The sequence below is a fragment of the Macrotis lagotis genome, chromosome 8, assembly GCF_037893015.1.
Source record: "Macrotis lagotis isolate mMagLag1 chromosome 8, bilby.v1.9.chrom.fasta, whole genome shotgun sequence".
NCBI lineage: Eukaryota > Metazoa > Chordata > Mammalia > Peramelemorphia > Peramelidae > Macrotis > Macrotis lagotis.
The window spans coordinates 180,161,744-180,174,638 of record NC_133665.1 but is presented as its reverse complement, the minus strand read 5'-3'; the positions used below and the strand labels follow the sequence as shown (position 1 = coordinate 180,174,638).

The 12,895-nt window shown below is 45.4% G+C and overlaps 1 protein-coding gene across 2 annotated transcripts in view; it reads right to left on the bottom strand.

Moving 5' to 3' along the window:
* Positions 1-4,489: 4,489 nt before the first annotated feature.
* The window catches only part of KBTBD2 (kelch repeat and BTB domain containing 2), a 33,537-nt gene continuing 25,131 nt past the window's right edge, over positions 4,490-12,895 (bottom strand). For both annotated transcript variants that reach the window (XM_074198950.1, XM_074198951.1), the window contains one exon: positions 4,490-10,055. In XM_074198950.1, coding sequence (XP_074055051.1) covers positions 8,520-10,055 — 1,536 coding nt within the window. In that variant the 3' untranslated portion in view covers positions 4,490-8,519. The remainder of the gene's footprint in view (positions 10,056-12,895) is intronic.

Genomic DNA, 12,895 nt, shown 5'->3' with positions numbered 1-12,895 from the left:
TTTTTAGGAAGGGGAGGCCTCCTTGCTCCCTGCCCCCCACCCCCAGTTTGCCAGCCAGCCAAGCAAGCTGCTGTTCTCACCCTCTGCCCGCCCTCCCTACCCAGCTGCCTTTGTTAACTTGGCTGTTTTCCACATTCAAAAGTAAGCGTTTGTCTAGTGTCCTGTGCCCCCCAACTGCTCCCCCTTGTCCCGGCATCCCCTCCTCTTCTCTTTGAAGTGCCCCCTGGGTGTGATGGGTTCCTGCCACCCTTTTTTAATTCTGGGGGGAGGCAGTGTCGCTGGGTGGGCTGAGGTTTGGGAGCCTGGGGCCCTTAGTGGGATGGCAGCAGAGGTGGCTGGCTGAGGGGGGGCTCCTGGGGGGGGGCTTGGGTCCTGCCCCTGCTAGAGGAAAATCCTGTAGGGGGAGGGGCGATGGAGGGAGAGGGGCTCGCTCAAGGGATGAGTTCCAGGAGGTAGAGCAGGCCCTCCCCCTCACTTGAGCCTCTTTTGAAAATCCCATTCGATTCCCAGCCCTGCCCCCCCTCTTCCTGCCCAGCCTGCAGGCCCCCAGGAGGGGAAAACATTCCAGGCCAAGGGGGAGGGGAGGGGAGGGAATCCCCTTCTGGAGGCACAGCCTGGGGACAAAAGGACCCCGGCCTGCCCCCCCAGCTGCCAAGAGGAGCACCCCCCAAACAAGCTCTGGGCCCATGGACTTGGGGTTCATACACACCACACTCACAACACATACTCTTAGCACAAACACATGCACCCACACAAAATACACATACCACACACACATCACAGACACACACACACACCCCTATTTCAATCTAATTGGTTTCCTTTGTAATTCTGTTTTTTATTTTCTCCCTAGACTTGAGGGGCCTGTCCTGGGAGGTCCTTGACAAAAGAAGGTTTAGGAGCCCCAGTTGGAGAAGGAGAATGTTAAATCCTTCTTAAGATTCCCTCTAAACAGCTGCCTTTACCTGTTCCCACCCACATCTCCCCTGGCCCCCCCCCCCCCCCCCCGCAAAAGCTGGCAGGTTTCATTACCAATCTTGATGGTCAAATCAAAGGTACCAGCTGTCAGGCTCCCTGTCACCCTGCCAGCCGCCTGGAAATGTTAGCCTTTATTAAGAGGCTGGGGGTTCCAAGCCCCCCCCTCCTCCGGGCCTGCCCCCCCCCCTTACGGCTCAGCCCCCAACTGTTCCCGTGGCAACCACCCTGGCTGGAGTGGGCCTCCCCGTCTAAGAACAACATATTCCCAGCTAGGATTTGTTCAGACAGGGTCCAAAGCCCACATGGTGCCTGGCGAATATTCTCTCATGTTGAGAGGGGGATGATGATACCGCCCATTTCAGAGACAGGGAAACTGAGGCCGAGGGCAGTCTCATCATTTTCAACTAGGGTCCCGGTCAGACTTGAACTTGGGGGTCGAACTTCTTCCAGTCCTAGCCACCAGACCACCTACAAAACATCCTTTATGATAAAAACAAGAGGGAGTGAAGTGATGAAAATAGTGAATTCCCCAAGTATCCCCGCCGTCTTGCCAGCCTTGCCATCAGCATCCTAATGCAGTGACTCACCCCACAACCAAAGGCAGCCAGGTCAATGGAGGGAGTGCCACGCTGGAGGGGACCTTGCCACGCTGGAAAGGCTTCTAGCCTGACTCCAGTAACAGTCCTGCAGGGGACAAGGGCACCCTCAATGTGGGAAGACCTGTCACCTTCAGGGATGTGAAGGTCAACACCCCCCCACACACACACATGAACTCAACAGGTCATCCATGTGTGAAAAAGACAGTTCACTAAAAGGGGTGGTGACAAGTGCACCACATCTGGAGTCAGGAAAGCCTGAGTTCAAATTCATCCTCACACACATTGGCTTTGTAACCCAGGGCAAGCCACTAAATCTGTCTTCCTTGGTTTCCCCACACATAAATTGAGCATTATAATAGCACCTGCTTGCCAGGGTTGTCATCAGGATAAAATGAAATAAAATTTGTAAAGGGCTTTGCAAGCTTTAAAATGCTCTGTAAATGTTCTCTAACCCTCTATCATTGTTATTCTGTTCTACCCGACCTGTGGCGGAGTGGCACTGACCTGATCCGCCAGGATCAGACCCACTGTAACTTGTCGCTCACCAAGAGATGTCGTTTTGGTCTTCCATAACAAAGGATAAGAAGCCGCCATTACTATCGTTCCATGAATTTATGGCCATCGGTATTAAATGGTCCACGCTGACCTGGATTTACTAACATGAGATAAATGCAGTTGATCCTGTGAAATACAGGCTGTCGGGGACGCTCTTAGAATCCCCATCTTAGAGGCAGCGACAAGATGTGGACTCCTACTCCTATGATGCACTTGGGTGGAGATACTGGGCATGATCTGATGGAGCAGGCATCCAGACAAGGAGACGGGGAGGCTGGGGTTCTTGATGTTCCCAGATAGCAGAGAGAACGACAGCCACAGCCACCAAGTTTGGCAGAATCCCAGCCTTCATCTAGTTCTGTCCTGGTCAGGGGTTCACATGGAGAGAAAATAATACACATTCTGGACTTTACCACTGTATTCTGGAAATGTCATGAAAGAAAGGCCATTATTGAAGAGGGGCTGGAGGTGGAGAGACTGGGCAAAAGGTAGCCTGCTCTACCAGCTCCTAGACTGTGGGGCTTGAGGAGCACTGGCACAGGTGAGCCTTACCATTCAGGAAGGTTTTCAATGTTGGTCCATCCAATGCCTATTGGGTGAGGACCAGCTGAGAAGGGTGTACGACCAAGGAGACGCTAGTAACCAAAGAATGCACTCTGACCCCCAAGACATGGGAGGGAAGATCAGAACCAAACCAATGAACACCTATCCTTAAAGGTAGCTAAAAGATGGGTGGGCCTAGCCAGCTTATGAAGGGCATTCCAGGCTGGGGAAACTCCACCATAGAATGACTGGCATGGTATCCTAGTCAGGACCTAGGTTATCTATCCCAACCACAACTGAAGAAACATCCTGCCAACCTGGCCAAGTGATCACACATCGAAGAGTCATCGCCACCCACTCACTCAACCTCCATCCCCACCACGCTACAGAACCTCCTCCCTCCAAGGTTACCAGCAGCCTTAATCCAACCCAAAGGCCTTTCTTCTCTCCCTAAATGCTTTTACTCTTGAACATGTTGGATATTCCTGACCGCCTTTGTCCCCATAAGTAAGCTCCCTTCCTACCTGTCTATTCCTTAGCCTCTTCCACTCAATCTATCTTCTCCGAACTACTGGTTCTGACATTCCCATACGATTCCCTTCTCTCTTCAGCGTCTTCATTGGAGATCTGGTTCACGCCACTGTTGGCACGATCACCTCTAGGCAGATCTATCAGAGAGCCAGCCCTGCCCTCTCTCCAAGCTGCAATTTCACATCTTCCATGTTATTTCCATCGAACTCAGTCTGAATCAGTGATGAAGCCAGGGATGTAATCCTGTCTATTAAACCCATGGAAGGATGACATAGAAGCTAGGTGGAACCACTGGGATGGGTGCAGAGTGATAGACTGCATTGTCAATGAAATTTATTGAGATAAAAATGCAGAGCCTCACATTCAAATGCAGACCCGTCTATTTTTTCAAGTAGCAGTTGGGGAAGCCAAAAATGTCTGGAGGTTTGAGAGAAATCAGAGAATCATGGGCTGCACCTTGAGAGGTTAGCTCCTCCTGTGCCAGGCCAGAGCCTGGTCAACCATGGTGTGTGACATCTTGGAAGGATAGTGGCCATCCAGAGCACCTAGAATGCCCATGGAGGAGGGAGATGTGCAAGGGTTGAGGCTGCTTAGCTAAAAAACAAGATTTAGGGAGGCTGGGTATGCTAGTGGCCCTCAGGTGCATGAACAAGGATTGAGATTGGTTTTGCTTCTCAGGACATTGTAATGGAAAGAAGACTGGACCTGGAGCAAAGGGTAGTCTGGTTATTTCTGATACTGAGTGGCCACTGCTCCCACTGCTGGGAAGGAGCCCAAACTGATCAAGAGGATGTTCTATCGTAGCCAAGGTCCTCCTAGAATGATCTTTGTCGACAAATCCATTGGCCTTTCCTCAGTACCCATCCTTCCTAACTTCTCTGCAGCCTTTGACCTCCTTGAGGCTCTCTTCTCTCAGGGCATTTGTGGCAGGGCTCTCCCTTGATCTACCTCCTCCCTGTCTGATCAGCCTGGCTCCTTTGGTGGAACTTCCTATAGATCTCACCCACTAAGAGAGCATACCCCCCCACCTAGGCTCTACCCTCTGTGCTCTCTTCTTGCTTTACCCTTCCTCAATTCATAATCTCATCTGCTTCTAGAGGTTCCCTTATTATCTATTCTCAGATCTATTTATCCAGCCCTAATCAGTGCTCTGACTGCTAGTCAATAGATGCCTATTGAGCATCTTGAAGTGAATAGCCAGTAGATGTCTTGAACCCTGTGTCCACAAGTGAACTCATCTTTTCCCCAAACCCCTCCCCCCACCCAACTTCCCTATGACTATTGGGGCACCACCATCTTCCTAAGCATCTTGGCTCAACAACCTCCTTTCCTCACCTCACCATCAACTCCCCTCACCAAACTGTTGTCAAATCTTGTTTCTAACTTCCTATCTCTCGTCACCCCTCTGTCTCCACTCAGTCATGCGGATGAGGGCCTCACTGCCTTATGACCTAGACTATATTAAGTACCCTTTGTCCAACGACCACTCCAACCCAACCATCACTTAAGTCAAAGGGACATCCCTAAAGCAAGCGGTCTGACCATCCCTCCCCATAAACACACACACACCCTGCTTTTAATTCTAATGGTCCCCAAGTGCTTCCAGAATCAAATAGGCCATTCCCTGGCTTCGGGAGTCCCTTCCTCCCTTTCCAGCCTTCTTATACAATATACATACTCTATGATCCCATGTCAACGGCTTCCAGTTGTTACCTGCACTCAATCTCCTGTCTCTGCCTGGAATGCTCTCCCTCCTGATTCCTGGCTTCCTTAAGGACCAGTTCCAACCCCACTTTCTGAGGGAGGCCTTTTCTAGTCATCTCTCCCTCCTACTTCTTGTGCCTTCCCTCTGAGATTAGCTTGCCTATAGATACAGGTTTAGACCAATACATGAGTATACATATTCTGTATATCACTGTTTGCATGGTGTCTCCCCGACTAAAATGTCAGTTTAGTCGACAAATATTTATTGTCTACTCTTTGTGAAGTGCTGAGGACACAATTAAGGGGAAAACCAGACCCTGATTTCAATGAGCTTGGGGGGAGGGGGAGTAATAGGGAAACCAACATAAAAATATTATCTCCATGAAAATTCTCTCTTCTATTCTCCCCATCCCATGCTCTTAGCTTTGTTCACATGAAAACACCCCTTTAATACATAATCAAAGTACTTTTCTCCTTGATTCCCTTTCTACAAAATGTTTCTTTTTAATATTTCCTTTCAGAGCTGTATTTCAGTCATGAGTCTTATACCAGACATTTAGATGAAGCCAGGGTTTGGGGTTCAGACCTATTTTGCACATTTGAATGGACACCTCAGGCTTTTATTCCTGATTCTTTTCTTGAACTTTGTTGACTTTAAACTTGGGTAGTCTTTGAAACAGTCACTCCCTATTCAAAACTTTCCTTTATTTCCTTTACATAATATAAACTGTCATTGAAAGCCCCCCCCAATAACTTGGCCCCAAGAACCCACCTTTCCAGCTTCATTACACAACTCTCCTCATGTCCAGGAATACAACCAAAGGACCATTTTTACTGATCCTTACGGATGGTGCTGCTCTCCTGTCTCTTTACTGGTTCCCTAGGTCTTAACTGTACTGCCCTCTCACCTCCACATCTTAGAATCTTTGATTTGAGGTTCAAATGGACAAGAACTCTTTCCTGTATCCCTATTTCACACACATGTTCTGCAAGAATGCAAATTCCTCAAGATCAGGGGCCATTCTACTTTGTCTCAGGATCCCTAGAGCCTAGAACATGGTTCTGTGATATCTCTATGGCATCAAGATGGGTGTGTATGGACACAGAAGTTTGCTCCTTCCCCCTTGTTTCAGTCTAAAGCTCTTTTGATTAGATTTTAAAGGTTCCAGGAAGTTTTTAATCAATTCTTGTTAGATATATGCCAATGGGCAGAAGTGATGGAAATGCCACTTACGTCCTTAAGGTCCTCACTTTCTAATCTTTAGCAGAACTTTTCTAAGTTCCTCCTGGTGTGATCATTTGTGTCTGCATGACTCACCAGAATTGAGTTTTGTGCCCTTTACTTTAACAAGCATAAAAAGTATAATAAATTAAAAATGAGTATGAGAAGGGAAAGAGAGCCACAAGATAACATCAAGGATGTTCAAGAGCCAATGGCTATTCCAAAGTACAAGGACATTCCAAGAGTCAATGGCTATTTTACTCTATCCTATGTAGAATGGCTTCCAACGGTCTCATAAAAAAGTCCACAGTGACTGAGGTACTGACAAAGTTGGGTTGAATGACTTTCACTTAAATGTGTGTGTTTGTGTAATTAGTGATATAATTACACACTCTTTAAAGTAGGTAAGATGTCACTGTTTTTCAAAATTGGAAGATCTTTTAGAATCATGCAGCCCAACTCCTTCATTTTACAGAGAGGGAACCTGAGAGCCAGAGAGAAAAAGTGATTTTCTTATGATTACTTGATCACTCAACCAGAAGTTGAACCAGGCTTTAAATGAAAGCCCACTGGTTCTAAATCCAGGGTTCTTGACTCTACTGCATCTTTCCTTTTCTCAATGCAGCCAACCAATTTAGACTGACACACAACAAATCACTCTAATCTAAAGCCCAATGAAACTTCAGGAATTGCTGGAAAAGGAAATGGGACAGAAGAAAAGGAAGGGGCCGGGGAGAGAGAGATAAGTGAGAGGGAGGAGAGGCAAAGACAGAGGTGAGACAGCTTACCCTCAGAATCATAGAACTATTCATGGAACTATTCCTGAAAATTCGGTAATAGCTGTTGCCCATTCTAGTGCATTTTGGATAAATCCACTGTAAGCATAAGCAAAACTTTTGTTCAATCAAGAGAAATGCTTGTCCAGCCTTTGAGAGAAACAGCATCAAAGTCATCGGCTACTCCAGAGATGACCTTTCCCACACACTTCAGCAGCCTCGACATTTTCTCCAACCAGAATATCCAACATGGTGGGCACCATGAGCAGCTCTTCAATTCACATGGCAACCAAAGTCCAAAATCAAGTCCCCATGCTCTCTTTTCTCCCATAATATTTTCCAATGAATATTCTACTGTTGAAGCAGTTCACCTGCACCTTTCTAGGCCTCAGTTGTGTCCTGTCTATGAGCAGGCTTGGACTGATTCTGAGGAGGACATCAACTCTAAAACTCCATGAATGCCACCACCCCCACAAATGAGGAGCCAACATTTTCAAGGTACAATTTCTTTAATAAATAAATTAACGCCAGTCAAAATACAGTGCCAAACATGATGCAGCTCAACATGCTGGTAACATTTGTCCTGAAGCACCTGTGCTCCCGGGAGAGTGGGGAGGGGGAGCCCCGCCTCTTCTAGTGGTTCCTGGGATTCGATCCAGAGCAGCCCTTGGTTTCTGCCCCACCTCGTGCAGAGGATTCCTGAACACTTCATCCCCCCAAACTTGGCCCTGACCCCACCCCATCCCCAAAGGGAAAAAAAAAACAACCTGATAGGCAAAGGGATATCCATACACAATCACTCTACAGTAATGTTTGTTATTCAATGACAAAAATAAAAGACCTGGTTAACCCACACTAAACCTTGGTTTTATACTGGAAAAATACCTCAGCAGCAGCAGGAAGTCATATATGCATGAGCCAACGTTCCTGTACCATAGGACACGGAGGCACTGATTGATCGAAACCCATACAGACCTGCACATTGGGGAGCTAGCAATTCCTGCACAAGCCCAGCTAGCTAAGTTCACCCCTGGTTTCAACTCCCAGCTGCTCTGAAGACCTGTCCTCCCAAAGAGCCAGGTGTGACACTCCCCTCCTGATCCAGCTGACTGGTCCTGCAGTCAGGGGCTGCGTGCCCTGTGGAACATCATCCCACACAAGGCAACGCTCACTTGGGCCAGGGAGACTACAATGGGACTGGGGAGGGGGAGCTCAGCTCTGAGATCACCCACAGAGAAGCACAGGAATCCTGAACATCCATGGGAAGTGTCTCTCAGAATGACTTGGGAACATCCAACTAGCTTAATGAAGCAAACTTGTCCCAAAAGATAAGTTCATAGGGCTAAAAATAAGATACTCCAGATGCTTAGGCTCTTGTGGCATACATAAAAGTTTCTCAATTATTGGATAAACTATTTCAGATTATGGTAGTCTACCTCTCCATAAGACTCACTGATACATGGATTATACTGCTGCAAATATTGAGTAGGGCATAAAAATACAATTTATGAAAGAGAGGATTTAACGTTCCCATTTCTAGTCCTTCTCTCATAAGGCTCTCTTCTTTCTAAGGTTAACTACAGGCAGGTATGCATGCCCTCGGTCCCACCACTATACAGGGGGCAAGGCCACCATGTCCCTGTCCAGCTCAAACTCATCAGCTCCATCAGGAGAAAAAAGACACGTTGGTGGTTTCCACGGAGATTCTTCGAGGCAAGACGGATACAGCTTTCCCACCGTGCATCGGAAGTCTCTCCCCAAGTCCCACAGCACGCGCTCAGAGATATGCTGCCGCAGAGACCAGCGATCAAGCTCCACGTCGTACTGGTAGGTGGCATATTTTGCTCTCTCGTTTAAGTGGGTTTCTCTCATAAAAACGCACAAAGAATTGGAGATCACTACAGCTCTCACACAAGGGTCAGAGTAGCGCTTGGCAGGGATGTTGGCTGCCATCCTCCATTCATTTTTGTTCACATCGTACACTTCCACAGTGACCGAAGACCCATCAACCGTGCTGGTTGGCAGTCTCAGGCCAGAGCTGCTGGCAATGTGGAGGCCTCCAATGTAGAAGATCTGATCACCAAAAGCTGCAGCAGATGCAAAGGATCTACTGGTCTGCCTCATGGCCATTTCAACCCAAGAATCTGACCTGGGAAAGTAGCAGTACATGAGATTCAGTGTCATCACATAGATGCAGTCATGTACGACGACTGCAGCACTCCACTGCCAGGCACATGGGAGTGGGCTCACCAGGGTCCACTCATCCTTCTCAGTGTCATACCTCTCCACAGTCCTCCGGTTGAGTTCTCCACCAACGCTATCTCCTCCAATTGCATAGATATAGCCTTCACAGCAAACCAGAGAGGGCTTAATGCGGACAAAGAGCATGGGGGTCTTTGGGAACCAAGTGTTTTGCTGGGCATCAAACCAGTAAAAGCAATTCACAGTTCGGAAGGCCGCCTGAAGTTTACTTGTTTTACTGTAATTGGTTTTTGTGTTTTTTAGAGGGACCTGCCCCCCTGCTATGTAGATGTCATTATCAGGAGTGACAAGAGTGCCAACCTTATGCAGGTCGGCAGGTGGGCTACAAATCTTGTAAACTTTTTCTGCTTGGGGGCTGTAACAGACAGATGAGTAAAGACTCCCAGGGTTTTCAGAAGCTGCCTCAATGAAAATCATCATTTCCTCTTTCGTCATGCCAAGGCGTGGCTTGAAAAACTTGGGCATAGACTTATAGAGACCCTGAACCACGACAGATTTGTCATTGGGTGGAAGACCTTGAAACCAGGCTCTCTGCGTTACTTCTGAAAGGGCATCGATTCTGATTTGGCTGAGGACCGAGGAGAGATACTGTGACCGAGATTCCGGGTTGTACTCGAGCCACAACATGGCGGCTTCACGAACTGTCTCTTCCTTCTCCACATTCAAGTTGTCACTACTGAGGATGTCTATGAGCAGGTCATGAGAAAGCTGCATGAACGCATCCTGGTGATACACAGCGGTGAATTTGTGCTCCACCATCCGCTTGGCGCTTTGCTTTAATTCTTCACAGCTGAAGAGATCCGCAAAACTCAACAAACGAACACAGTTCTCTGCATTTATTTTTTTAATTAAGTATTCTCGACATCGTTGTAATACATCTTCTACCTAAAATTTAAGGAAGGCCAATGAGAGCAAAACAGAGTCATCTGTTTTGGCACAAGAAATGCACAGCATCAAATACTCTAGCTCTATTATTATAAATGTTGCTACTTTCAGGAATCATAAGCAAAGCATAATTCAGAAGCCCCATGCTCATGGTCAAACAATGCTTATGTTTACATCAGGTTTCCCATGAAAGGACCAAATGGCCCTACTTATGTATTCTCAGTGTCTTATGAAATAAATGAATAGATATTTAAGATGGCTGGCTGGCTGGATAGACAGACAGACAGATACACAGGGCTGAAGAAGAAAAAAGCATGCACACATATATAAAATTGTCCTTTATACTGTGATTAGACCCTCTCACAAAGACAAGTATTATCATCAAACCATTAGGTTTAAAAAGAAGCTTTATGGGGGCGGCTAGGTGATGCAGTGGATAGAGCACCAGCCCTGGAGTCAGGAGTACCAGAGTTCAAATCCAGCCTCAGACACTTAATAATTACCTAGCTGGGTAAGCCACTTAACCCCATTGCCTTGCAAAAAAAAAAAAAAAAAGAAAGAAAGAAACTTTATCTCTGAGGTACCACCTCAGGAGAATGATCAATGTTGGAAGGGATGTGGGAAATCTGGGACAGTAATACATTGTTGGTGGGGCTGTGAACTCATCCAACCTTTCTGGAGAGCAATTTAAAATTACACCCGAAGGGCAATAAAAATGTGTAAACCCTTTGATCCAGCAATACTGCTACTGGCTCTATACCCTGAAGGATCATGAAAAAGGGTAAAAACATCACTTGTACAAAAATATTCACAGCAGCTCTGTTTGTGGTGGCAAAAAACTGGAAATTGAGTGAATGTCCATCAACTGGGAAATGGCTGAACAAATTGTGGTATATGTACATTATGGAACACTATTGTGCTATTAGAAATCAGGAGGGATGGGAATTCTGAGAAACCTGGAAGGATTTGCATGAACTGGTATTGAGCAAGATGAGCAGAACCACAAGAATTCTGTAGACCATAACAGCAACACGGGGGTGACGATCAACCTTGATGGGCTTGCTCATTCCATCAGGGCAATAATCAGGGACAATTTTAAGGGATCTGTGATAGAAAATACCATCAATATCCAGAGAAAGAACTGTGCAGTTTAAACAAAGACTATTACCTTCAATTTTTCTTAAAGTTGTCTTATGTACTACCTAATTTTGCTATCTCTAATATTTTATTTTTTCCTCTAGGATATGATTTTTCTCTCAACACATTCAATTTTGATCAAGGCATAGCATGTAAACAATGTAAAGATTAGCAGATTGCCTCCTATGGGGACATGAGGGGAAGGAAGGGAGAGTGGGGGAAAAATTATAAAATTTAAAACCTTACCAAAAAAAAAAAAAGATAGGTTAGGGGAAACTACCATTGTCTATAGTTGGAAAACAAAATATTTATATAAAAAATAAAAATATAAAAAGTAACTGGGTTCTTATCCGGGGGTCTATGAACTTGGATTTTTTTTTAAAAATCTTTATATTTCAATAAAATTGATTTCCTATATGTTTTATTTTATACATTTAAAAGTACTGTTTCAAAAAGGGGTCCATAAGTGTTCCCACACTGTTGTATAAGGGCAGGACACAAAAAAGGGAAGAAGCTGTGGTCCAATACTAGACGGGCTCTCAGATTTGTACCTGAGACATTCCTGAATCAAATTCTTCCCTACCTAGGACAAATCACCTCAACAATCATTTGTGAAGATTCTCTCATGAGTAAAGTTACAGTGCTGAGAACAGGACCAGCTGGATTGGATCCTAGACCTTCCAGGTCTTAGAGAATGAGGTAGGGTCACAAAGGAGGAAATCAAGACCCAAGAGTAGTGAGTGCTTGCCTTTTCAAAGTCAGAGCAAGTAAACCAGAACAACAATTATTAGTATAGAGGGAATTATAATAAGTAGCTGTTAATACTTTCTAGTTACAGGAATAAAAGTTATTAATAAAAGTAATGATCACAATCTATATGTAATTAAAAATTATGAAAATTTAAATCTATAATTTTCATTCCCTAACACTTGATGTTCTGGGCATCATTTGTCTATTCTTATAAAGGAGGGAAGTACAAATCTCAGTTTAAGCTGAAAAGAATTACCAACTGTTGCACTTATTTATTTGATCGTCTTTTAAGTGATTGATTAGAAAGAGAATCAAAGCCATAAAGGTTCTCATTCTAGGGTAGATCCAGCTAGGATTGGCTGGTGACTTTCCCCAAGTGGGGAAGTCTCAGATTTTAGGCATCCTCCCTTGAATCCCTTCCCAAGAGACACATCCATGAGGCATTTGTCACTGTGTCAGAATAAAGTTATTAGAGAACAAAAAAAAAAAAATTAGTGAATGGCAAACTTAATTGGAATCTAGATGTCCCTTTCTTCAGCAATTTTTAAAAAGTGTTTAGAAAGGAAGTTGTGGGTTCCTGCCCAGAGACAATTTACCAGTCCCTAAAAGCAGTATTTATAGTTAGTGTGTGTTCCCCCATATCTGCTCCCCTCCTGGGGGGGGGGGGGAGAAAAAAGCACAAAAGTGAAAACTGCCTCTTCCCTGCCTGAACCTTAGTAGTGATAAGTCACCCACTCTTGAAATCTAACCTTCTGTCTACTCTGGCAAGGATAATGGATTTCAGGAAAAATCTTATCCTTGATCTTCTAAAATGTTCATTGAGTAAAATGAGAGAAAATACATGATATAAATAAATTATCACAGAAAAATACTTTAAACAAGCTTTACTCTGGTTCAAGGATGCCTTGGCCATGTACCCTTCAAGTCAAATGGCCTTCAGTGTAAAGATTTAT